General features: G+C 40.4%; 1 protein-coding gene across 6 annotated transcripts in view; it reads left to right on the top strand.

Moving 5' to 3' along the window:
- ARHGEF28 (Rho guanine nucleotide exchange factor 28) overlaps window positions 1-26563 on the top strand; it is a 209692-nt gene that overhangs the window by 140284 nt on the left and 42845 nt on the right. For all 6 annotated transcript variants that reach the window (XM_075838207.1, XM_075838170.1, XM_075838180.1 and 3 more), the window contains 8 exons: window positions 833-959; window positions 1951-2006; window positions 8634-8685; window positions 12276-12411; window positions 12569-12690; window positions 14310-14450; window positions 24007-24254; window positions 25989-26111. In XM_075838207.1, the coding sequence (XP_075694322.1) occupies window positions 833-959; window positions 1951-2006; window positions 8634-8685; window positions 12276-12411; window positions 12569-12690; window positions 14310-14450; window positions 24007-24254; window positions 25989-26111 (1005 nt within the window). The remainder of the gene's footprint in view (window positions 1-832; window positions 960-1950; window positions 2007-8633; window positions 8686-12275; window positions 12412-12568; window positions 12691-14309; window positions 14451-24006; window positions 24255-25988; window positions 26112-26563) is intronic.

A 26563-nucleotide genomic window follows, 5' to 3' on the forward strand; every position in this document is an offset into this window, starting at 1 on the left:
CAACGGATACGAAATCTCGCGAGATCATGGAGCTAAACGAGATTTGGTTTCACTTGCCGGAATCTCACAAAAAAAGAGTCAGAAGTGTCAGGATTGTGAGTACACATGACGTCCAGGCTGGATTTCATGTGTATTCATTATCAGGACACTGTAGTAATGTTAGGGTTTGTGTATGTGGCTGCACATAGTGATATATCTATATCGCTAGTGCAGTGTAAATGAATGGAGAGGAGTGCATGATGCCGATTGGTCAGCGTCATGCACTCCTCTGTACAACGCCCACTTGGTCGAAAGTAAAAGTACGCCCACTTGGGCATTAAGAAAGCTCATTAGCATAAACTTAAATCGCTCCTAACGTTGTGAAAAAAGATCGTTTTTTTAAATAAAAAGCATTACTGTCATCTACATTATAGCGTTGATCTCCTTATGTAGGAGATAGGGCACTTATAATGTGGTGACAGAGTCTCTTTAAGTGCAGCGATAGCGTTTGAGCGCTGCACTTAAGGGGTTAATGGCGGGGATCGAAGCTAATTTCGGTCCCCGCCATTACAGCCGGATGTCAGCTGTCAGATACAGCTGAGATCCGGCGATTGTGGCACCGACTCAGCTTCTGAGCCGGTGCCAAACATTTGTCGTAAGTATATGACATTTTGCGGGAAGCACTGGCTTTCCATGACGTATACTTACGACAAATGTCGGGAAGGGGTTAAAGTCAGTATTTATATGTCCTCATTGTCAACCTGTACCTGTGTTTGTATTTTGTCAGGTGTTTGCATTTTGCTGGTTTTGAAATAAATGTTTATTTCTTTTCCTTTGCCAAAATATGGTAAAGACCAAAATCAAGGAGTCAAAGGAGAAGGTGAGCAGACATCAGTTTGTTACAGGCACATTCTCCGGCGTGGTTCCATGTTTGGTGTGCGAAAAGGCTCTCTTGGGAAAAGAATCATTACAATGTTCAAGTAAGTACCTGTGAATGATATATTGTTACCAAGAAAACCAGTTCACGATCTCTCTGAAGTAGCACACACTAGTTTTTGGGCTTGTGATTGATTTAACTGGTGCAGTTTCTGCATTAGTTCTATCTTCTATCCTCCATATAGGAACAGCGTAAAAGAAAATAGAGAGGTATGGTGGAGATCAGGGACACAGAGTACAGCCGCTTATCATGCAGAATATAGAATGCACTACATTGTGGACAACTACAAAGAAGTTTTAATACATGCTGAGTGTTAAGTAAGACCCTGTTTGGTCACCTAGGTTTATAATAGGCACAAACACACATGGAGAAAGAACAAAACCAGAAAAAAAAAACCTGAAGTCAGACAAGTAATACTTAAGGCTAAGTTCACACTGAGTTTTTTTTAGAGTGTTTTTTGACGCGGAAACCGCGCCAAAAAGCTTGTCAAAAACGGCCCGAAAATACCTCCCTTCGATTTCAATGAGAGGTGGGGGCGGGTTTCTCCCGCGGGCAGTAAAACCGGCTCGTGGGAGAAAGAAGCGACATGCCCTATCTTCGGGCTCTTCCGCCTCTGACCTCCCATTGACTTCAATGGGAGGCAGAGAAAGCGTATTTTGCGGCGTTTTATGCCCGCCGCGGGCGAAAAACGCCACGAAAATTGGCCTCAAACTTCCAAACTGAATTTTGAGGCAGAAATTCTGCCTGCAAAATACTCTGTGTGAACATAGCCTAAAACTGTTTCGTTTTGGGAATATAATGTAGTACAGCATATTGTCCTATTCCACTAAAACCTTAATGTGCAGGTTATACAGATTTGATTATAACCAATTGTCACCCCATCAGTAATTTCATCGCAATTTTGCTTGTCAAAATGAGACGGAGACAGGCGTTTATGCACAGTTTAGCAGTAATGAAATAAATGCATGGCCAGCGTGTTTCCTGTGAACATTTTCCTTCCTTTTTACTTTAACAGCCATTTTCCTGTTTTTCAGATTGTAATGTGAATGTACACAAAGTCTGCAAAGATGCTGCTCCTGCATGTTCAAAGGTGATTACAAAAAACTGAATTAAGGTATACCCCTGGATTAGTGAATAACTGGCTCCCCCTATTAATAAAAAAATAACAGAGGTGGAGCCTCCATTGCAAATTCCTTCAGCTTTGACTGGAAAAATATTGCTGCGTGCAGCGCTATTCTTCCTATCTTAACAGAAGCCTTGACTGAACCTGAAAGACCCTATTATAAGACAATGGGGTCCGTCGAATGGTATCTATCGTACAACGGATTCAGCGCTTGGCTTCTGTAAACGTAAGCAACAATGCAGATGTGAACAGGGCCTTACCTCATTCTCGTGTGTTTTGTCCACTTTTGCTCTTTAGCATAGAAGCAAAAAAGCCTGTCGCTCTGAGGACAGAGAACTTCCTCTATCTGCTACATCAACCATTAAAGGTTATGTCCAGGTTTTTTGATTAGAAAACCATGGCTGCTTTCTTCCAAACACCGCTTGTCACCTAGCTATGGATTGTGTCTGGTATTGCAGCTCAGCTCCATTAAAGAGAATGGAGCTGGCCTGCAATACCACACGCAACCTGTGGGCAGGGGTGGTGCTGTTTTTGGAAGAAAGCAGACATGTTTTCTAATACTGCACAACCCCATTAACTACGTTCCCTGCATTTCTTGCTACACATTTTCTGATTTCGTACAGGAGTTCTTGTAAGAACTGGATTTGGTCTTTTCCTGTTTTATTCTTGCACACAACACAAACAGGAGAATACAGTGACCACTTAATAGCATGTAATGGAGTTCTAGTTGCCACTTGTGAACTGGTATAGCATGGTCCCAAAAAAGCAGAACAGAATTTATATTAAACAGGACAAATCTGCATCTATATATAGCAAGTTTTCATTTTTGGAGAAGATATTAGAATTCTTAGTAGCAGTGAAGGATCGGTAGCTCGTGGCAGGAGCTCCTTCATTTTTAGGGCTTTGTCCTATTAAGAGCTGCTATTGATCACAAAGCTGAGATTTGCAATGATATCACGAGGACTAATGAGGTGCAATAATGAACCAGCAACTGTACGATCATTGACTGTCACTGGCTGCAAGTCCTAGTACCACCTCATAAAAGCACGTTAGCTGGAAGCACTTTAATCCCTGTACAGCCTTTGATTTATATTCATGTATAATTAGAGAAAACGGGGTAATTTTGTAATAATATTTGCATACATAAGCACAAATAAGCAGTAACATTTCTTTGATCCACCATTAAAGGATTATTCCCATCTCACTTCTTTAAGAAAAAAAACAGATATTGCAAATAATTGTTTTTTTTTTAATTGAACCTCCATACTTTCTCCTTTAGTCACTGAGGTGCGCCTCGCTCGCTGGCTCTTTCAAAAATGTGCAATTGACTGAATCCTGCGCCCATGTGACTTTGCTGTAGCAGCGCTGGGATAACATCCCAGCACTACTTGCTTCCTTGTGCGCCCTCGATGCGGCTATTCAGAATCTGGAGATATACGCCAGGCCGCTTCAATGCTGAAATGGAAAACAGCCAAATTAAAATGCTCCCCAGCTACGTGTGCCCAGGAGCCACCTGACTGAGGTGGCTGTGTAGGGGGCTATTATGTATGCATGCTCCAAGGACCCACCCACAGCATTGGACTTTGCCGGTAGTTATTCTCACAAGCACGGCCACCACACCAGGACCACGGCAGTGGCCATAACCAAGTATAACTGTTCACAAACGAGAAGCAGACCATAGGCCATAAAGAAAGGGAGAAATTTGGGTAATCAGGAATTTTTCAAAAATAAAACTGTTTACAAATATATAGTGGTTATCAGCTATATGAAATATGACTAAGATGGTAATGTTCCTTTTAACCCTTTCAAGACCGAGCTCATTTTGACCTTCATGACCAGCCCCATTTTCTCAAATCTGACATGTGTCTCTTTATGTGGTAATAACTCCGGAATGCTTTTGCCTATCCAAGCGATTCTGAGATTGTTTTCTCGTGACATATTGTACTTTTATGTTAGTGGAAAAATTTGGTCAATAAATTCATTGCTTATTTGTGAAAAACACCAAAATGTAGAGAAAATTTGCAAAAATTATGATTTTTCTCATTTTAAATGTATCTGCTTGTAAAACAGATAGTAATACCACACAAAATAGTTACTAGTTTATATTTCCCATATGTCTACTTTATATTTGCATAGTTTTTTGAACATTTTATTTTTCTAGGACGTTACAACGTTTAGAACTTTAGCAGCAATTTCTCACATTTTCAAGAAAATTTCAAAAGGCTATTTTTACAGGGACCAGTTTAGTTCTGAAGTGGCTTTGAGGGCCTTATGTACTAGATAGACCCGATAAATCACCCCATATTAAAAACTGCACCCCTCAAAGTATTAAAAATAGCATTCAGAAAGTTTCTTAACCCATTAGGCGCTTCACAGGAATTAAAGCAATGTAGAGGTGAAATTTACAAATGTAATTTTTTTTGCTGAAATTCATTTGTAATACATTTTTTTCTGTAACACAGAAGGTTTTACCCGAGAAATGCAACTCAATATTTATTGCCCAGATTCTGCAGTTTTTAGAAATATCCCACATGTGGCTCTAGTGTGATAATGGACTGAAATACCGGCCTCAAGCAAAGTAGCACCTAGTGGATTTTGGGGCCTCCTTTTTTTAGAATATATTTTAGGCACCATGTCAGGTTTGAAGAGGTCTTGTGGTGCCAAAACAGTGGAAATCCCCCAAAAGTGAGACGGTTTTGGAAACTACACACCTCAAGGAATTTATCTAGGGGTATAGTTAGCATCTTGACCCCACAGGTATTTTGCTATATTTATTGGAGTTTGTCTGTGAAAGTGAAAATCTACTTTTTTTTTCTGAAAAAATATAAAAAAAAATTATATTTGCAAGAAATAAAGATTAAAAAGCACCCCAGAACTTGTAAAGCTACTTCTTCAGATTACGCCAATACCCCATATGTGGTACTAAACTGCTGTTTGGACCCACGGCAGAGCTCAGAAGGGAAGGAGCGCCATTTGGATTTCTAAGCGCAGATTTTGCTGGATTGTTTTTCAGTTCCATGTCGCGTTTGCAACGCCCTGGAGTAAGCAAAACAGTGGAATCCCCCCAAAACTGACCCCATTTTGAAGACAACACCCCTCAAGGAATTGTTCTAGGGGTATAGTTAGCATTTTGACCCCACAGTTTTTTTGCTGAATTTAGTGGAATTAGGCCGTGAAAATGAAAATCTACTTTTTTCTGAAACATAGAAATGTTAAATTTTTACAATGAATAAAGGAGAAAAATTACCCCAAAATTTGTAAAGCAATTTGTCCTGATTACAGCAATACGCCATATGTGGTAATAAACTGCTGTTTGGACCCACGGCACGACTCAGGAGGGAAGGAACAATATTTGGCTTTTGGAGCTCAAATTTAGCTGGAATGGTTTTCGGGTGTCATGTCGCATATGCAAAGCCCCTGAGGTACCAAAACAGTGGAAACCTCCCAAAAGTCCCTTTAGGGGACTGGAACGAGCAATCATTAGGTCGCTGGTACAATACACTGCAATACTAATGTATTGCAGTATAATGTCATTTTACAGGCTCCTGTAACAGCGCGATCGCTGTTCCTGTCCGTTAGTCCCGGGTGTCAGCTGTAATACACAGCGGACACCTGCAGAATATGGAGCGTGCACAGCGCATGAGCCCGCTCCATAAATAACCCCTCGCACCACGACATGCTATTAAGTCGTGGTGCGCCAAGGCGTTAATGTGCAGCGGATGGTGCAAAGTGAAAATTAAAATTTTCCACTGATATGCCATTTTAATGCACAATATATTGTGCCCAGTTTGTGCCACTGAAGACAAATACCTCATACAATGTTGAGCGGGTTCTCCCGGATATAAAATGTCATATATGTGGACGTAAGCTGGTGTTTGGGCACGCTGTGGGGCTCAGAAGGGAGGGAACACCATTTGGCTTTTGGAGCGCAGATTTTGCTTGGTAACTGTTCTGTTTGGGGTTTTGCTGGTATTTCAGTTCATGATGTGGGTGCATATGTAATCTGTGCGGGGTACATCAGGGCATAATAAGAGGGTATAATAATGGGGTAAATAAATATTTCATAGATATGTGGCCGGTGTCGCACTGATAAATGGCGCCCGATCTTATCCGCTTTTGGAACACTCTGCACATTTTGCATCACCATATTCTGAGAGCCAGAACTTTTGAATTTTTTCTCCAACGGAGCCGTGTGAGGGCTTATTTGTTGCGGGACAATCTGTACTTTTCATTAGTACCATTTTAGGGTTCATGTGATTTTTTTTTTTTTTATCACTTTTTATTAGATTTTTTTGGAAGCAAAGTGACAAAGAAACATAAATTCTGACAATGTTTTTTGTATTTTCTTTTTTTTACAGTATTCACCGTGCGGTATAAATGACATTTTACTTTATTCTGCGGGTCGGTACGATTACGGCGATACCATATGTATATAGGTTTTTTATGTTTTGTGGCGATTGCGCAATAAAATCACTTTGATAAAATTATTTATTTTTAGTGTCATCATATTCTGAGAGCCATAATTTTATATTTTTCCGTCAAAAAAGCGGTGTAAGGGGTTGTTTTTTGCGGGACGGGTTGTAATTTTTATTGGTACTATTTTGGGGTACATGCGACTTTTTGATCACTTTTTATTCTATATTTTGGGAGGGTTGATGACCAAAAAAAAGTGATTCTGACATTGTTTTTTAATTATTTTTTTTGCGGTGTTCACCGTGCGGGAAAAATAATATAGTTTTATAGTTGGGGTCGTTACGAACGCGGTGATACCAAATATGTGTACTTTTTTAACATTTTCATTTTTTTCCTATAATAAAAGACTTATTATAGGAAAAAAAGCATTCTTTTTTTTTGTAACTTTTATAACTTGTTTTTACACTTTTATAAAACTTTTTTATTACTTTTATTTTTTACTTGTTTTACTTGAAGCCTGGCAGCACTGATCGCTGCTATAATACATTACACTACCTAGGTAGTGTAACGTATTATAAACTGTCAGTGTGACGCTGAGAGTCACACTGACAGGAAGCTTATGAGGACCTGCCTCCGGCTGGTTCTCATAGGCTGCTGTGCATGGCAGACCCGGGGGCTGTTATATGGCCCCCGGTTCTGCCTTATAACCGACTGCAACACCAGCAATCGGTCCCCGGGAAAGCTTGTTGTAGCAACAAACTTTCCAGTTTGTTATAGCAACAAACTTTCCAGTTCGTTGCTACAACACACTTTCCCTGCGATCACATGACCGGGACCTGAACTAATCAGGTCCCGATCATATCTATGGGACCAGAGGCAGGTGATAACAGCGCGATCCGGGTGTCAGCGCTACTCTGAGACACCCGGATCGCGCTTTTAACACCCACTGTGAATTCACGTCGGCACTACACAGAGCCCAGCAAGTGCCGACGTGAATATACAGTGGGCGGTCGAGAAGCGGTTAATGGAACAAATAGTGTATTACCAAATATTCTATATTACAATAGAAACAAATCTAAAAAACAGATATAGTCAGCCTAAAATAAAGTGCAAAATGCCAACATGAAATATGCCACTCTTACTTAATAACTTTTTAGGGCCTCAATCAGAAAAGATTTGTAATTGGTTGTCTGTTCAGTCTTACCCTATTTAAGATGGCCCTACATCCTGAATGACTGACAAGTCTGGCAGTGGCTTATCTCCTGTGGGAACACTGGATCGGACATGTCAAAATCCAACATAAAAAATAAATAAAAAGTGTTACATAAAACTATCTCTTTGTCTTCTAAGCCGTTATCTTTGATTAATTATTTGCTCCTGATCTTGTGAGATTCTAGATTATCTGGCTTAACTGTACTAGAACAAAGGCAATTATAATTTCAGGACTTTGAAAAGCCAAGTAATAGGAAATTTGCTATTGAGGCAAAATATAAAGAATAAAATGAGTATTTTACTTCTTTGTAATCTTACCCCCATCATTGAAATAATCTCATTCCTCCAAGGTGTGTCACCTGCATACTGTGAATGGGGGTCATTGTATTGGCTAAAACAATATTCTATAAATTCACTAGGTACCCTTGACGTCACTACGGTCGTGCCAGTATTCATGGAAATGTTTCATGCAACAATGATATTGCTATTCCCAGTTAACTGATGTCTATTTAATGTCTACCTCTATTGTGTGCAGCAGATTGATGGATTCATGTCATGTTCCTCATTAGACCTTCATCCGGCCTGTGACAAACCATGCCAGGGCTTTAAAACCGTCAATGAACCTGGCTAGGTATATAATGGGTTTCTGGTCTGATGCCCCTTTTTATCTCTAGCTCATGATCTATGAATCTGTTTGGAACCACAAGATTCTGGCGTAGGGAAGAATAATTTGATTTTCAAGTCTAAAACAGTTCTTGTAACTAACTGTACGACAGTATCAGGGCTTTTAGAAATAGATTTATGCTATTGTTATATCTATCATTGTGCAGTTTGAGCAATGTTATGTTCCTTCTTGATCAGTCCCCCATCCTTAAGAAGGGGGTGATAAGCCTATTTCGACCTGTATTGAGTGATTATTTTCTATACCATAATCTATTCATTAAAATGCATCTTTTTTTTGTTTCATAGAAGTTTCAGGACCGATATAATCCAAAATATAAACAACCAGCTGTCATTTCAAGTAAGTGAGAACTTAACTGTTCTTTTATATGTATCTTCAGCCTCTAGTTTAGTAAATGTTTGATTTAAAGGGATTGTCCAGGAGTAGAAACAAGTGCTTTCTCTTCTGATACAGTGCCACACTTTTCCAGTGGCTATATTTGGTATTGCAGCTCAGCCACCTTCAAGTCAGTTGGGCTGACAGACGTAATATATGTAGTTAATTGGGGAATTAATACCCCATTATTTTTGTGTAAAAATGGCCACTTCTTCCTCCGCATCTGAGTAGCGGTTTGCAAACTGGCATACTCTTACTGACGGTATGTTTGATTATCCTGTACCCATTCCCATCTATCAATTATAATTAGAAACAGACATGCTGTGTATGTATAGTGGCATCCTTAGATACTCCCTTATGTATAGATAAAATATAGTTTATAAACCACTTTCTGCTGTGTAGCTCAAAGGAATTGGACTTGCCTGGCTTTCAAACACAGTCTTCTAGGACGAGCCTCAGGGCCTCCCAGTGGAAAGGCCTGCGAGATCTTTTGAAATTTCAGCTACTGATTTCACCATTGAAGAGCTTGGACCTGTACAATACCCAAACTCTTGTGATTCTATTTGGAAACTTCGGTCACTGGAAATCTACACAAATCTGTAGTCAGAAATTTCCAATAACGGAAATGCTTAAATGGCAGCAAAAGGGTTTTGTGTTCTTTACAGAGTTTTGTGGCTCCTGTGTTTGTGGGAAGGTGGAGGTCAGAACTTAGTTACTCCCCGCCAACTGTATCAATTATAGTATACGTATTGTTGGAGATGATTTGGCCTTTTAGGGAGATGGCCATAATACCAGAGCCGGCCTTTAGGTTGTGCAACCTGTGTGGTCCCACAGGGCGTGTCAACTGACCGTTGCAGAATGGGGCATCTCATGGCCTGGCAGCCAGAACATGTGACCACCACCAATCGTAATACTGTATAGCAGTATTATTTAGACATTGTGTAGCACTTTTATTAGATTATTTTATAAAGGTAACTGTTATTTGGTCACTGTATGTTTGTATGATTTGAACACTGTATTGGGTTTTAGTTAGGCATTGTGTTGCATTGCACTGTGCAATATTTTATTTTTGCAGGTGATGGCGGCACTGTGTGGGTTATTTAGGCAACTGTATAGAAGTGTTATTTGGCCAACGTATGGCACTGTTTGGACGGCAAATAAAATTGCATTTATGATTAGGTACTATTTAATACGGATATTTTTACACTGTAAGACAGTACACCATATGGGAAGGGGTACCAACAAAAAGTACCACACAGGGCACCATCCAAAATAAGGCTGGCCCCGCATAGAACATTGGTATGGAGAAGCTTACTGCATGGATTTAATTTAGAAACTAGTGCACAGGAAAAATTGAGTCGTTTGATACCAACCAATCCGATTCCAGCTCTCATTTCTCAGAGGCCCTTTGAAAATGAAAACAAGAAATTTATTGGTTGCTATGGACAACTCCTCTGCTCCTTTTACCATGCACTCTGCCTTTGTCTCTCAATTTCCCTTTTGCATGATAAAAAAAAAAGTGAAAAAAACTTCAAGACTGTCCACAAAGAAAAGAGACCCGGTCTAGAGTGCATTCACCTTTGCTCTAGAATACGATCAGAGTATAATTGACAAGTTCCGTGTTAAAGTCTTGTTTACACATCATATTTTTGATGCATTTTATGTGGGACGAAATACGCATAAAAAACCTCTTGGATTAAGCTTTCCTTTGACTGGGAAACCCTAGTTAGTGCCCACAGCGCTGTTTTTTTTTTTTTTGTATGTTAAAATTAATTTCTAAATGACACCGTGTGAACATTTTCTGACAATGAAACCATATGTCACTGGTAGTTGTTTTTTGTAGTCCAGCTCACAGATGTCGGGTGACCTTCCTCACATGTTTATTTGTCTGACAACATTGCTTTTATCTTTGTCCTTCTCACTGTATGTTTGTTGTCCTCCAACTATTCAGGAATGTCTCTGAATATTGTACAACAATTTAGACTTTTTTGTACATAAGGCAAGGTCTTGAAGATTTTGTAACCGTTTTTATATATTTTTTTGGTTTATAAGCTTTTAACGGTGTTGTCCAGGACTAAAAAAAAAGTCTGCTTTTTTTCCCAGAATCAACCCCACTCTAGTCATTGGGCTGTGTCGGATTTTGCAGTCCATGGCAAGAGTGGTACTATTTCTGAAAGGCTAAAAAGCAGAACATGTTCTTGGTTTTTTTTGGGGTTTTTTTTGTTACGAAAAAAGTTACTTGTTGAAAAGTCTAGATTTTCTGACATTTTAGATCAAATGATGTTTTGTAAGTAAATGGTAGTTATTCAAAACACACCTACAGCCCAGTAGAAAAACCTGTTAGACTATAAACATGTTTGTGTGAATAAGGCCTGTGTGCGGTGTGTGTTAACAACGGACAGCACACTGACCCATGCCATTCAATCGGCTAGTCATACATCCGTTTTTTATTTTCACGGAGCCTGTGACCTCTTCCTATTCTAGTCCGTCCATTAAAATCTCTGGGTGCGTGAATAAAGCAGACCGCACACGGACGTCATTTGTGGGCTGTCCTTTTTTTTACGCATCAGTTGGTTGCTAAAGAAATGCAGGAAAAAAAAAGGGAAACCAAAAAGTGCTTGCAGAGGAGAAAAAGGGACGAGAAAAATGGATCGCACTCTGAAACCACACACACAACACCGACATTCAAATTCATGAAAAAACTTTCCATTTTTTTTGCGTACGCAAATTGGACACTTGTTTGAATAAGGCTGGATTGAATAAGAGCGTGTGCGTTTTGCGCGCGCAAAAAACGCGTCATTTTGCGTGCGCAAAATGTCCTTAACCGCTTCGTGTGTCAGCAGCATATGATGCGTGGCTGCGTGATTTTCACGCAGCCGCCATCATTATGACACTCTGTATGTTTGTAAACCGAAAAGCACGTGGTGCTTTTCAGTTTTCATGCATAGTTTTGACTACTGTAGCGCGCATCGCGTGCGGCACACGGAAGTGCTTCCGTGAGCCGTGCGCAGTTTTCACGCACGCATTGACTTCAATGTGTGCGTGATGCGTGAAAAACGGGCAAATATAGGACATGTCGTGAGTTTTACGCAGCGGACATACGCTGCGTGAAAATCAGCCCCATTAGCCCCATTGACTAACATAGGCGCGTGAAAATCACGTGCGTTACACGGACGTATTATACGTTCGTCTGAATAAGCCCTTACTCATAATATGCGATGTTGACTTCACTTGAGTCGGCAGTGGTGCGGCTGAAAGCAATACCACTACTGCATTGGCAATATGGTGAAAAAAATACAACGTAATCCAAAAACGGCTTAGCTTTTACAGAGGTTTATATATTATAGAAGGCTGTGGATTTCAATATATACAAAAGTGTGGAATTGCAGATGGCCAGTATCCAGTGTATTATGTCTTGGTGGTCCTGTTCTCTGAGCTTGACGAATTGTTGCAGAGCTGAGTTGTTCCTCTGTAATGTTTGTCGTTCACTAATAAGTTACTAATATAATGTGTGCATTTTAATAAAGCATTAACTTTTTACTGCTTCATTTCAGATTCATCATTCAAGGACATCCCTCAACCTGTTCTTTCGACATCGCCTCCTTCCACATCTATGTCTCTTGGCAAAAGAGACTCTGGCCAAGCATGCCATGCACCCTGCCGAAGTGTGACCGTATTAGGTATAGACAGGTATGAGAATACATTTTTAGGACTATAAGCCACTTCTAAATTGAATGGACAGTTTGTGTTTTGTCATTTTAGTAGCTCGTTCCTTGTGCTCATTCACATAATGTTGGGGTATCTACATTAACCTCAACTTCACCATACCCTCTCTCTTACCATGCAGGAGGTCAGACCAGTCATTGGAATCTGATGGGGACACAAGTGGCTCTCGGTCCAGATCGCAGTCAGAAGAGCTGCTTCAATCAATGGGAACCCCTCCATCGATGGATACTTTCCCCATCGAAGGTTAATTTACAGATTACTTTGCCAGACTTAAATGACATAACGGGCCTGATGAGATTTTATACTTCTGATACAATTTATGTTATGCATAGTCACACTTCTACAACTTCACAGTGAAACACTCAATTAGCAACGTATGCCTTAAAAAAATAAAACTAATTTAAAACATTTATTGGTTGATAACCATGTTGGCCCTCTTCGTCTGAGATCTGCAGTACTGCTATACCTGTATAAGTGGTCCCCCAAGTCATAGTATTATGTTAGTCCAGGACAGCCATTGTAACTTTGAAATATTGTAACTTGAGACCATATCTAGAAGCTCGCAAAATATCAACCCTAAATATGTGAAAGTGAAGAAAGATAAGCACAAAACTAATACAAATAAAGCAAGTCCTTACATATAAAAGTCAAAAAGAGCTGCTGGAAGCTGTCACATCACTTTCTGTGTAGAGGAAACAAGCTCCTTCATGACAGTAATGTTGTACAGGTAGAGAGCAGTGCAGTACATGTTGTACAGGTAGAGAGCAGTGCGGTACATGTACCATAGGAAGAGAGCAGTGCGGTACGTGTACCATAGGAAGAGAGCAGTGCGGTACGTGTACCATAGGAAGAGAGCAGTGCGGTACGTGTACCATAGGTAGAGAGCAGTGCGGTACGTGTACCATAGGTAGAGAGCAGTGCGGTACGTGTACCATAGGTAGAGAGCAGTGCGGTACGTGTACCATAGGTAGAGGGCGGTGCGGTACGTGTACCATAGGTAGAGGGCGGTGCGGTACGTGTACCATAGGTAGAGGGCGGTGCGGTACGTGTACCATAGGTAGAGGGCGGTGAGGTACATGTACCATAGGTAGAGGGCGGTGCGGTACATGTACCATAGGTAGAGGGCGGTGCGGTACATGTACCATAGGTAGACGGCGGTGCGGTACATGTACCATAGGTAGAGGGCGGTGCGGTACATGTACCATAGGTAGAGGGCGGTGCGGTACATGTACCATAGGTAGAGGGCGGTGCGGTACCATAGGTAGAGGGCGGTGCGGTACCATAGGTAGAGGGCGGTGCGGTACCATAGGTAGAGGGCGGTGCGGTACCATAGGTAGAGGGCGGTGCGGTACCATAGGTAGAGGGCGGTGCGGTACCATAGGTAGAGGGCGGTGCGGTACCATAGGTAGAGGGCGGTGCGGTACCGGTACCATAGGTAGAGGGCGGTGCGGTACGTGTAGCACTGCACTAATGTGTAGAGAACAGCCGCTAGACAGCTGATGAATGCATGCACAGGAATACAATGCCCTACATTTATCTGCTGATTAGTTGTGACCAATCACAGGCATTTTACCAGTGAAATGCACCTGCTGATTGACTGAGTCTTCCAGCCAATCACGTGTCACAGATCAGCACTATCTGCAGTATTGTAGGTTGAATGTGGTTTCAAGCTTTGATGTCTAAGGAACGGCTATTGTAGGTTGAATGTCTTGTATCCGAAGGTAATTGTAACCTGAATGAGCACAGTATAGTCTTACAGGAATATGTAGCAACTTCTATGGCCTGTGTGTACAGCAAGTACAGTGTTGTTCTACTACCCAGAGAATTCACCATTAAAAGACACGGTTTACTGTTGTACCTAGATGTTGTGGACTCGGCACTGTGGAGTGATTTCAGCAGTGATACTCTGGAATTTGAAGCGGAGTCTTGGAGCTCAGTCGTGGAATCGTCTTTCTGTCATAAGCAAGAAAAAAATGTCATCAAAAGACAGGATGTCATTTTTGGTAAGTTTATTTTTTTCATACATTTCAAAGTGTTTCTTATTGGCAAGTATGAAATTGTCGTGGGATTTTTTTTTTTAATCACACAAGAATTACTGTTTGTATTGTTATATGATATAATTGTCTTATTTAACCCCTTCCCGCCGGATCACGTATATATACGTCATTAAAATCGGTGGCTTACCGCCTTTTCACGTAAATATACGTCATGGAGATGAAGCTGGCTCAGGAGCTGAGCCAGCGACATCACCACCGGGTGACAGCTGTATGTTACAGCTGGCACCCTAAGGTATCGGCCAGGACGGGAGCTAGCCTCCGATCCGACCGATTAACCCCTCACATGCTGCGTTCAATAGAGATCGCAGCATGTGAGGAGTTTATAGCCACCGGCACCCCAGCAACGTGATCGCTGGGTTGCCGGTGGCTGCAAAGGCGATCGGAGGGCTAATGCTTACCTCCCGATCAGCCTGTAACGGAATTCTCCTATGCCCCGTCGTCGGCGGGGCCCAGGAGGCTTCCGGTAACATCGGCAAGATGGCGCCGGCTCAGCTTCCGGCTCAGAAGCTGAGCCGGCGTCATCAGCAGTGGGTGTCCGCTGTATGTTACAGCGGACACCCCGATCTATCGCCAGGAACCGGAGCTAGCTCCGATTCCTGGCATTAACCCCTTCGATGCAGCGATCCATTGTGATCGCTGCATCCTAGAGGTTTGTAGAAAATCGGCAGCCTTGCCATGCGATGGCAAGGCTGGCGACTGCTACCATGGCAACAGGAGCCCTAACAATGGACTCCTGTCTGCCATTACGTAAGCTGATTAGGCCCCGCCCAGAGGCGGAGCCTAATCGGCTTGCTGTCAGTGAACAACTGACAGTTCCAATACATTGCACTACATAGGTAGTGCAATGTATTAGAACATCAAACAAATAGTTGGACATTCAAGTCCCCTAGTGGGACTAAAGAAAAGTGTAAAAAAAAGTGTAAAAAAAGTAAAAATAAAAGTTGGAAAACATACAATAAAAGTTTCAAATAATAACACAAAACACAATCGCCCTTTTTCCCTTATAAGTCATTTATTATTGAAAAAAATAATAAAGCCATACATATTTGGTATCGCAGCGATCGTAACGACCTGAACTATAAAAATATTATGTTATTTATTCCGCACAGTGAACGCCGTAAAAAAAAAACTCAAAAACACTGCCATAATTACTGTTTTTTTGGTCACTGTCTTCCAAAAATTGAAATAAAAAGTGATCAAAAAGTCGCATGTATCCAAAAATGGTACCGATAAAATCTATACCTCGTCTCGCAAAAAAAACAAGCCCTCACACAGCTCCATCGACGAAAAAATGTAAAAGTTATGGCTCTCACAACTTGGCGACAGAAAAAATACATTCTCTTTCCAAAAGTAATTTTATTGTGCAAAAAGTTATAAAAAAGTTCTATAAATTTGGTATCGCCGGAATCGTACTGACCCGCAGAATAAAGGTAACATGTAGTTTATAACGTACGGTGAACGGTGTATATAAAAAAAAAAGTGGCACAAGCTGGGCATGACATTTGACACTGAATTGGCATATCTAGGGAAACTATTTAATTTGTACCTTCCGCAGCGCAATCATTTATGGAAAAGACCTGTGGGGTGAAAATGCTCACTACACCTCTTAATAAATGCCTTGAGGGGTGCAGTTTCCAAAATGGGGTCACTTCTCAGGGGTTTCTTTTATTATTTCACATCAAAGCCTCTGCAATTGTGAACCAATACTTTATAAGTCGCCAAATTAGGCCTCAATTTTACATGGTACTCTTTCACTCCTGAGCCCTGTCGAATGTCCAGGCAAAAGATTAGGGCCACATGTAGGGTGATTCTAAAACAGGGAAACACCGCATAATAATTGAGAGCTGTCTTGTTATGGTGGCACAAGCCGGGCACCACATATTGGCGTATCTAAGGAAAAATTCCCATTTTCATTCTCCCACATCGTGTGCACACGAATTTCTGCAAAACACCTGTGGGGTTAACATGCTCACTACACCCCTAGGTGAATACCTTGAGGGTGTTCTTTCCAAAATGGGGTCACTTCTGGGGGGTTTCCACTGTTTTGGTCCCACATGGACTTTGCAAATGCAACTTAGCGACCAGAAACCAAATGCAGCAAAATCTGTACACCAAAAGCAAATGGCGCTCCTTCCCTTCTGAGCCCTGCCGTGTGCCCAAACAGCATTTTACGACCACGTGTGGGGTATTGCCGTACTCCAGAGAAGTTGCTTTACAAGCGTTGGGGTTCTTTTTTTCCTTTATTTGTTGAGAAAATTAAAAATTTGGAGCTAAAGCTACGTCTTATTGAAGAAAAAGGATTTTTTTTATTTTCACTGCCCAATTCTAATAAAATCTATGAAACACCTGTGGGGGCAAAATGCTCACTACACCCCTAGATGGATTCCTCAAGGGGTGTAGTTTTCTCAATGGAGTCACTTTTTTGGCGTTTTCACTGTTTTGGTACCTCAGGGGCTTTGCAAATGCGACATGGCCTCCACAAACCATTCCTGCTAAATTTGAGCTCCAAAAGCCAAATGGCGCTCTTTCCCTTCTAAGCTCCGCCGTGTGTCCAAACATCCGTTTATAACCACATGTGGGGTATTGTTTTACTCGGGAGAAATTGCTTTACAAATGTTGTGGTGCTTTTTCTCCTTTAGTCCTCGTGGAAATTAGAAAAAATTAGCTAAACCTACATAATCTTTGAAAGAATGACGATTTTTATTTTCACGGCCTACTTCCAATAATTTCTGCAAAAAACCTGCGGGGTCAAAATGCTCACTATACCCCTAGATAATTTCCTCAAGGGGTGTAGTTTCCAAAATGGGGTCACTTTTGGTGGATTTCCACTGTTTTGGCACCGAAAGAGCCCTTGAAACCTGACATGGAGCCTAAAATATTTTCTAATAAAAAGGAGGCCCAAAATCCACTGGGTGCTCCTTTGCTTCTGAGGCCGGTGCTTCAGTCCATTACCACACTAGGGCCACATGTGGGATATTTCTAAAAACTGCAGAATCTGGGCAATAAATATTGAGTTGCATTTCTCTGGTAAAAACTTCTGTGTTACAAAAAAAATAGAATAAAAATGAATTTCTGCAAAAAAAAAATGAAATTTGAAAATTTCACCTCTACGTTGCTTTAATTCCTGTGAAACGTTTAAAGGGTTAAGAAACTTTCTAAATGCTGTTTTGAATACTTTGAGGGGTGAAGATTTTAAAATGGGGTGACTTTTTGGCGGTTTCTAATATATAAGGCCCTAAAAGCCGCTTCACAACTGAACTGGCCCCTGTAAAAATAGCCTTTTGAAATTTTCTTGAAAATGTGAGAAATTGCTGCTAAAGTTCTAAGCCTTGTAACGTCCTAGAAAAATAAAAGGATGTTCAAAAAACGATGCCAATCTAAAGTAGACATATGGGGGATGTTAATTAGCAACAATTTTGTGTGGTATAACTGCCTGTCTTACAAGCAGATACATTTACATTTAGAAAAATGCAAATTTTTGCAATTTTTCACCAAATTTTGGTGTTTTTCACTGGTAAATATTGAATTTATCGACCACATTTTTCCACTATCATAAAGTCCAATGTGTCACGAGAAAACAATCTCAGAATCACTTTGATAGGTAAAAGCGTTCCGGAGTTATTACCACATAAAGTGAAATATGTCAGATTTGAAAAAATGGGTCTGGTCCTGAAGGCCAAAATGAGCTTGGTCCTGAAGGGGTTAATAACAGATATGGGGGATATTGTTGACTTATAATAAAACAAACTGATTAAAAAATATTCACATAAAGACTTCTAGTCAGCACTTAATTCTTTTGATGATCATTCTTCAGTTTTCGAAAAGAACTGAAAAGTATCTGCAACTGTTAAATAATAATTTTATTTTATTATGCTGCTTTATACAAGAACAGTTAAGAAAATACATTTTTTCACACTGTCTAGGGTTTGTTCCTGTTTATGTTCTTCAAACAGTCCTTTTCAGACTCTGTTCAGTAATGTTTATAGTTTCTGGTCAAATGGTTTCTTTCCATTGGTCGAACATAAACAGAGGATTACGGAGTTTCTGTGCCTTTACCTTCGACTAGAGACCAAAACAGGAAATCCTACGTCCTGATAGAAAAGGTTTTATGTAGGTCAAGCGCACTTCTTTGCCCCTGGCATGTATGCGATTTCCCTGGCAGATCTGAAGGCCATTTTACAGTTGTATGCCACCCTCAGGCAGAATTAGAGTGTTAGCTGTGCTGAGAAGCTCTATCTCCTAGGGAAGCTACATAGGATACTGTATCACATTTGGATCACACATGAAGTTTTTGTGGCAATTTTTCAAGCCTAACGCAGGAGAGAATTATCAAGAGAACTATAAGTGTTTCCGTCATACTTTTCATTCTGTTTGGCTCAAAAAACCTGCAACAAAAACTGCATGTGTGATTACAGCCCCGTACTGAAAAAGTTTTCTATGAAGAAGGTTGTGCTCTTCTTGCTTAGTGTGTAGCAATTACACTAAACATTGGTAATTGTCATCACTACATTTGCTAACGCCTAAGACCTATTTACATGGGTAAATATTTGGGCGATCGAGCGTTCTTCCAAACGTTCATTCGTGATTATTGGCCGATCCGCCAACAAGTGAGCAAACGCTTGTATGTCGGCTGATCGCTTCGTTTATGCGGCCTTCATCATTCTCGGCAGCACATTTTTCTATGTAAGGCTGGGGCTAGACCTAGACAGATAAATCGCTGTCCATAGGAATGCATTAGACTAGAACTATATACAGATTTTTCTCACTGCAAAAGATCTATCGGTGTGAGAAATCGCGATCTATAGGAATGCATTGAGTATCTTGACAATATCTTCAAAATCGCTCCAGACAATTGTGTAGCTCTGAAATCCTAGCATGTAGTGATTAAAAAATTGCTAGCAAATCTCTTGACTGGAGCGTTACTGAAGAGGTTTTCAAGTTACTCAATGTATTCCTATTGGCAGCAATTTATAACCGTGATTGTTTGTAGCGAGATAAGCACTCTGTGTGCAGCCCTATCCTAATGCATTCCTATGGATAGCGATTCATCGCTCACTAAAAAAAAAAAAAGTCTTCGTCTAGGCCCAGCCTAATCGGTGGATGTGCTGCCGACAGTGATGGAAACCATTGGGGACCAAACTTTCGCCCCCATACCGTAAAGCATCCACCTGTGTAATAAGGCCTCTTAGCAAGCGCCAATCGCTTTGTTATATTGTTGATTGGCGCTCGTTATGGGAAGATATCTGCCCGTGTAAACCAGCCTTCAGTCACTCTTGCTTACACAATCTATCACTTGCTGATTTCAGCATAATCCTTCCCTGTCACATTTACCTTAGCTGTGTTTCATGCACAGATAACCTAAGTCATACACACACTAATTGTTATACAGCGAGCTCACACACAGGAGACCTATAGCCACATGCCACAAGCAACCTTTATTCATTGTCTTCTTAATTGACCGTATTCTGGCGGTGACACTTAGACTATTAGATATGTTATTGAAAAGCCTCTCTTTTTTTTTTTTCTTTCACATGCCAGGCCTCGTGGGTACTGTTGGGAGGCTCACATACATATTAGATGGTTGGCTGATTCTGACAGTTATTCAATGTGTATGGCCAGCTTAAAAAAAAACAAGTGTTTAATGATCGGAAAATATGGTAAATAGTATAATTTAATTATTAACCCCCCAAAAATCTTGTAAACTATATTTATAAATGAACCCTAGCCTTATTTATTTCCTGTTGCTTATTTAGTGCCAACATTTTTCACCGCGCTGTACAAAGATGGTCATCCCTCACATCCTCCCTTGTCCCAAGTCAGAATCTATATTCCATAAAAACACATACATACATACATACATACTTACATACAGTTTACGCACACACACAACACACTAATCTATTAGTATCTTGTTGAAGTGCGAGAGGAAAGGAATTGGAGTACCTGGAGGAAACGCATGCAAACATAGAAGAACAAACTCCATGCTGATGTTGATCCATCACTGGTCAGATTTGAAACCAGGACTGCAAGTCCCCCCCCCCCTCCCCCTCCCCAGGACTGCCTCCTAGACTTTCTGCTACCACCAGCACATTAGTAGTATATTTTGCTGTACCCAAAGGAGATAGACTGGATTAGGTTCCAGGATTTGACCAGTTTGTAGCTATTTATGATGTTGGAATTTTCCTGAAGACAAATAGCAGCAGTGTCACCATTTTTAATAAGTAAAATCACGTTTATGCAAACCAATAACCAACAATAAAACCTGTAGACCAATTCATCATAAAAATGAACTCGCAGCACAAGGAAGGATAAAATGTGAGAAGGATGGAAGAGTGAATACGACACTTGGTATAAGGGGCTATATAGAGGAAAGGAGAAAGCGCAATGCTCCAATAAATCATTTCATGTGTTTGGAATTCATATATAATTTCTCCATTCAAGTGCAGATTCATTTTTAAGTAAATATAACAATACAACAAAGTCTATCAAAGTGAGTTAATGTAATAAAGTGCAATAAACAAAAGCCTATCCCCATTCAAATATCTTTAGTAGCACAGTATGAATACTTCTCATACTCTGCTCAATCCCTAACATGCGTTTCTAATCCCTTCGTCAGGAAAGTTTAATTACATGACCCACCGATTAATAAAGCAGAGCGGAGTTGTGCAGTCTTTTAGATAACGAGAATAAACCATAAAATGTGTATTTCATGGGACAATACCAGATGCAGACTTAGGCCTTATTCACGTGACCGGGATAATCGATAGGGTGACGGATGTTTTATTAACGGCCATCACACGGCTGCATTAAAATCAATGCATGTCTATGGGGCTATTCACACTGCTGTTTTTTCAACGGACCGTGTGAACGGCTGAGAAAAAATATTTTTCCCGGCTGCCTCAGTAGACTCATGAGGGATCCGTGAAAACGGGTCACGCACGGGTGCAAATTGGTCATGAAAAACTGCCGATTTGACACCCGGTCATGTGAATAAAGTTTTAGAAAATCATAAAGTATTACAAATCAAGTGTTCATCTGGTGTTTGGGTAGCAACCCCAACCTAGTGTTATACAGAGAAACCTCTCCAAAAGAACATTCTAAAAGACGACCCCTTTATATAATATATATATATATTTTTGGTGTTTATCTCAAAAGATTTAACTGTATCTAGAATTTGATCTTTTAGCGTGATTCAGCCAGTCATAATGTCTAGTGCTCTCTGTTTTTGGTGTTTTTCCAAATGAAAAATAACATGTGTTTTGTTTTTTGTCATGGGATTTAGGATAAAATTCACTGTTCTTTTTGCTATCCCAGTGCACACAAAAAACAAAAACACCAGCTAAAGCTAGGTTTACATCTTCTTCATTGGAGGCTACTGCACTATTTTGTCTGTAAAATGAGGGACACCATGATAGAAACCCGATGGTTTCCGCCAGGCGTCGCTGTTCATCATGTGGTAGATCAAGCACTCTGTCATTTTCATTATTGCTCTCCTACGACTGAGCAGGACAACAGAAATAAACGACGGTGATGTGATCTTACTAGTTCCACTATGCCTCATCTGTAAGGAGATAGTCACTCGCCAGTATTTGAATATACTTGTAATAAATCTCCATATTAGTCTGTAAATTGGGGAGGGGGGGATAAAAATAAAGTAGATTACTGTATATTAGTGTAAACACATTAGCCATAATTGCATTGGAAGTAACCTATAATTAACTCATGTTTCCTGTTCCCTACTTTTCCAATGGTAATATAATTATAACGGTGAGAGGGATTAAAAGGGAAGAACTTGTAATTCAAAGAACAATTTCCATACATATACACTATCGATTAGGAGCGTGTTCTTATTAGTTTGGCTTAAAGCAGGATTTTACTATTGAACAAAATTTCACGGTTGAAATGTGAAGAAAAATTTGAGTAACTTAACATTATTTGCTTGACTGTTTTTGCATCAATTTGAGGTTGTGTTCTCCATTTATATCCAAATTTCTTTCAATATTTAAAATTCTTCTGGTTTCATCTGAGCTCCCACAATGCACTATCTCTGGTAAAAGGAGTCCCGCTGAATTTAAAATTTGCTGTTGCCTTAACATAATGGCGAACATGTTTAAAAAATGGTGCAAAGGAGATCACGAGGTTCGGATACACTGCGGAAAGGTCTGTAGCGTATCTGACCCAGATACACACCAAATGATGCTTTAATTTGGTACGCATATTAGGCTGGATGGACCGATCTAGAAAACGGGCACCAGAAAAAACAAAGGCCTGCACTCACCTCTGCTAGCGTTGCCATAGCAATGCGTCACTGCTATTTCAGGCTGCTCTGAGTCTCCGCCCTCCTGTGATGACGTTTCATCCCATTGACCGCTGCAGCCTGTGATTGCTATGGCAACGCCACGAGAGTTATAATATTAGGCTTTATTTGTTTTTGTTTTTTTAACCTGTAGAATTTACTGCGAATATGCAGCATAATCGCAGCAAATTCCACAAGCAATGGCATTTGTTGCTGAATTTCATGTCCCCATTGAACTTAATGGGATAATCCTGCAACAAATGCGCGGTGAATCCGCATCATAAATTGACATGCTACGAATTTATAATCCACACGGCCACAGGCCAATTTATGCACATATTTTGTGCGGATTTTATTCCACAGCAAGTGGATGAGATTTGTTATTTGATTCACTTTGCTTCTACGGTATTACACTGAAGATTTTTCGCCTGCAAATCATATTTGTGTGAACATACCTGAAAAGTGGAGTAATTTCTACTTTTAATATTCCAAAGACCTGCAATATGAAAGGTAAAATCTTATTAGTTGCCTTGGGCAAATACTCCACTTTACCTTTGCACTAGTTCCCTCATTGTAAATAAAGGGAGCTGGACCTTCATCAGCCCTTACGTTCTGATGATTGGCAAGAGCCCCGGAGTTCAGACCCCCAACACAAGCCATAAAGGCTGTCCATATTTTAGTCTTTGGAAAAACTTTTTAAAAAGTGGTGTAAGATAAGTAAAGGTGAAGTTACTAAACTTTTTATGTGTATTGATAGAGGTATTCCCACCTCAAACATTTATGGCATATCCATGGGTTAGCTGGACGGAGAATAAATGGAGAGATAGCCGCACATGTGTGCAACTCTCTCCTATTGATTCCTATGGGACTTGCTTGCTCGACTGTTTCTGTAACTCCTATAGGAATTATTGGAGAGAGCCGTGGCCATCTCTCTGTTCATTCTCTGCCCCGATGCGGCAACGGGTGACCCCGTTATGTAGATAACTGCAGGTTCCAGAGCTAGGACCTGCATCAATCAGACATTTATGACATATCCTGTAGATATGCCATAAATGTCTGAGAGAGGAATACCCCTTTTTAATGTTTTAAAACATAGGACTGATTTATACCAAACCTATAGTTATGAGAAATGTAGGAGTTGTCAAAATAGTTTATTTTGGATGTATCATACAATCCTGTTGTGTTTTTTTTTGTTATTTCTTTTAGAACTCATGCAGACGGAACTGCATCATATCCAGACCCTTTTCATTATGTCTGAAATATTCAGGAAAGGGATGAAGGAGGAGCTGCAGCTGGACCACAGCACAGTGGATAAAATCTTTCCATGTCTCGATGAGCTGCTGGAAAGCCATAAGTCCTTTTTTTATAACCTACGAGAGAGGAAGGAGGAATCCAGGGAGGATAACGACCGAAACTTTGTGATTCACAGAATTGGAGACATCCTTGTACAGCAGGTACAGGACATGAAGTCACTTCTCAGTAACCTAGTCTGTGCTGCCTAACATAGGATACACCTATCTGATGTGTTAAAAAGTATTAAATGGGTTGTCCTGATTTTGCTAATTCAGAACCCCCAACCAGATGTACATTTTTGGGTAGGGGTGTGAATATCTGCTAGGAGCCGTCCTGATAAAGTATTTGTGGTAAGCGTTGTACATACTAATTTTTCTGCATAGAAAACGAAGCACACATTGTAATTGCTGAGAATTCCATCATTTGCTATGGCCCACCTTGCAGAGTTCCACTATTGAGAGCTCTGCTAGATATGGGTCTCCACTTAGTGTGTGTGTATGTATGTATGTGTATATATATGTATGTGTATATATATGTATGTGTATATATATGTATGTATGTATGTGTATATGTATGTATGTATGTGTATATATATGTATGTATGTGTATATATATGTATGTATGTGTATATATATATAAAATAAAAATGTGTGTTGTTTATTATACAGGTATGCGCAGCAGCATGTCAATCACCGGCCTGAAGGGCGGGGGGAGCGCTCCCCTCACGAATACGGCGGACTCAAAACTATGAGTCCGCTGTATTGTTTGTGCTTCTATTAGCCAAATGACACACTCTTTATTTTTTTGGTGTGCGTTTTGGTTACATGGAGTATAGACCTGTAGCTGTATTATGCCGCCCTTACATAGGGCAGTATATTCAGTTGACCCCGATCCACTTTGACTCCCAGAATATACTCTACAATGCTCAGCATGATATTTGACACCCTACAGGTGGCTGGTCTAGAACCTCTGTAATATATTCTTTACACCTGTTGTCATTAAAATCTATTCATACAATAGTTGACATTAGGCCCTGTTCACACAGCGTTTTGTGGCCCTGACTTTGACGTGGAAACCGCTTCGGAATCCGAAATAAAAAAATACCCGAAATCTCCCCCCATTGATTTCACTTCCCCTCCCATTAAAATCAATGGCAGGCAGAAAAAAAGCCTGCGGCACCAGTTTTTCGCAGCGTTATTTGCCTGCGGTTCTTGCATTAGCTTCATGGCTGTGGGCGAAAAAAAGCGCAGGCAGGTCAAAATCTGACTCAAAATACCTGAAGGAATTCTGAGGCTGTTTTGTTCTGCCTGCAAAAAACTCTGTGAACAGGGAAAACAATTTTTACTAATGTCTTCCAATGTTTGCTTTATTTTTGGTAGATTACCACAATATTTGGAAGTCCAAATCAATTTTGACTAGATTTTCTCTATTTAAACCCTTGTACTGAGCCTTCCTTAGCCCCAAACAAATGATCAGTTCATAAAGGCCCGCTGTTTGTGTAGGCCGAACCGTCATAAACATTTTGTGGGCTGATCTTGAATTTCATAATGAAAATGTGATTGATAAAAAGGAAGCGCGCAGGCGTTCGCTTCATTTACATAAACCGCTAGGTGAAAATCGTATGATAACCTGGTGTCAAATGTCGCGCTTAATCCCAGGACAAGATTAGGATCCTTAAAAACATCATAAATCCGCAATGAAATTATGTTTTGATTTTAAAGGTAACAAAGTGATCAGATGACGTGTGCCATGGAATGCTATTGGCCTATGGCGAACACAAAACATTTGTTTCTGACCTGTTCTCTCTTGAGATACGTATAACATTAGGAGTCCTAGGGCAATGCTGCGTCCTCTATATAAACCCCTACTAGCTTGCTTTTTTTTTTTTTTTTTAGTTTTCTTCAGAGAACGCTGAGAAAATGAAGATGATTTATGGAGAATTCTGCAGTCATCACATCGAAGCCGTCAACTTGTTTAAAGAACTTCAGCAAAACAAAAAGTTCCAGAACTTCTTAAAAGTAAGTTCATTATTTTTGTCATGTTGATTTTTGTGCACATGAAAAAAAACGATGTAGATAAATAGAAAAACCTACAGAAAAAAAGACCAAATGCTGGATGTCAGGTCTGCTATATAAATGGGGATTAAAGCTTGAGAGGTTCTGGGCTTAGGTGGTATGATATACCAGGTATGAAACTGGTGAAGTAGCTGGCCATAGCAATTATATTACTAAAGTGTATTCTCTAACCTCTTTCTACTGAACGCTAGGGAAGTAAACACTTAATCGCATCTACAGAGAGCGTCTCTTGCGCTGGAGAGGACCTGTCCTCTCCCGCATCACGCAGACAAGATGTTGATTTATATGGGTACTGTGTAATTCTTACTTTCCCTAAGGGGGCAGTGCTGAGAAATTTGAACACTTGCTGTAAAGGATCTGCCAGGCACAGCTTCTGTATCCACGCCCATAGGTAA

Source organism: Rhinoderma darwinii, chromosome 1, assembly GCF_050947455.1.
Source record: "Rhinoderma darwinii isolate aRhiDar2 chromosome 1, aRhiDar2.hap1, whole genome shotgun sequence".
Classification (NCBI taxonomy): Eukaryota; Metazoa; Chordata; class Amphibia; order Anura; family Rhinodermatidae; genus Rhinoderma; species Rhinoderma darwinii.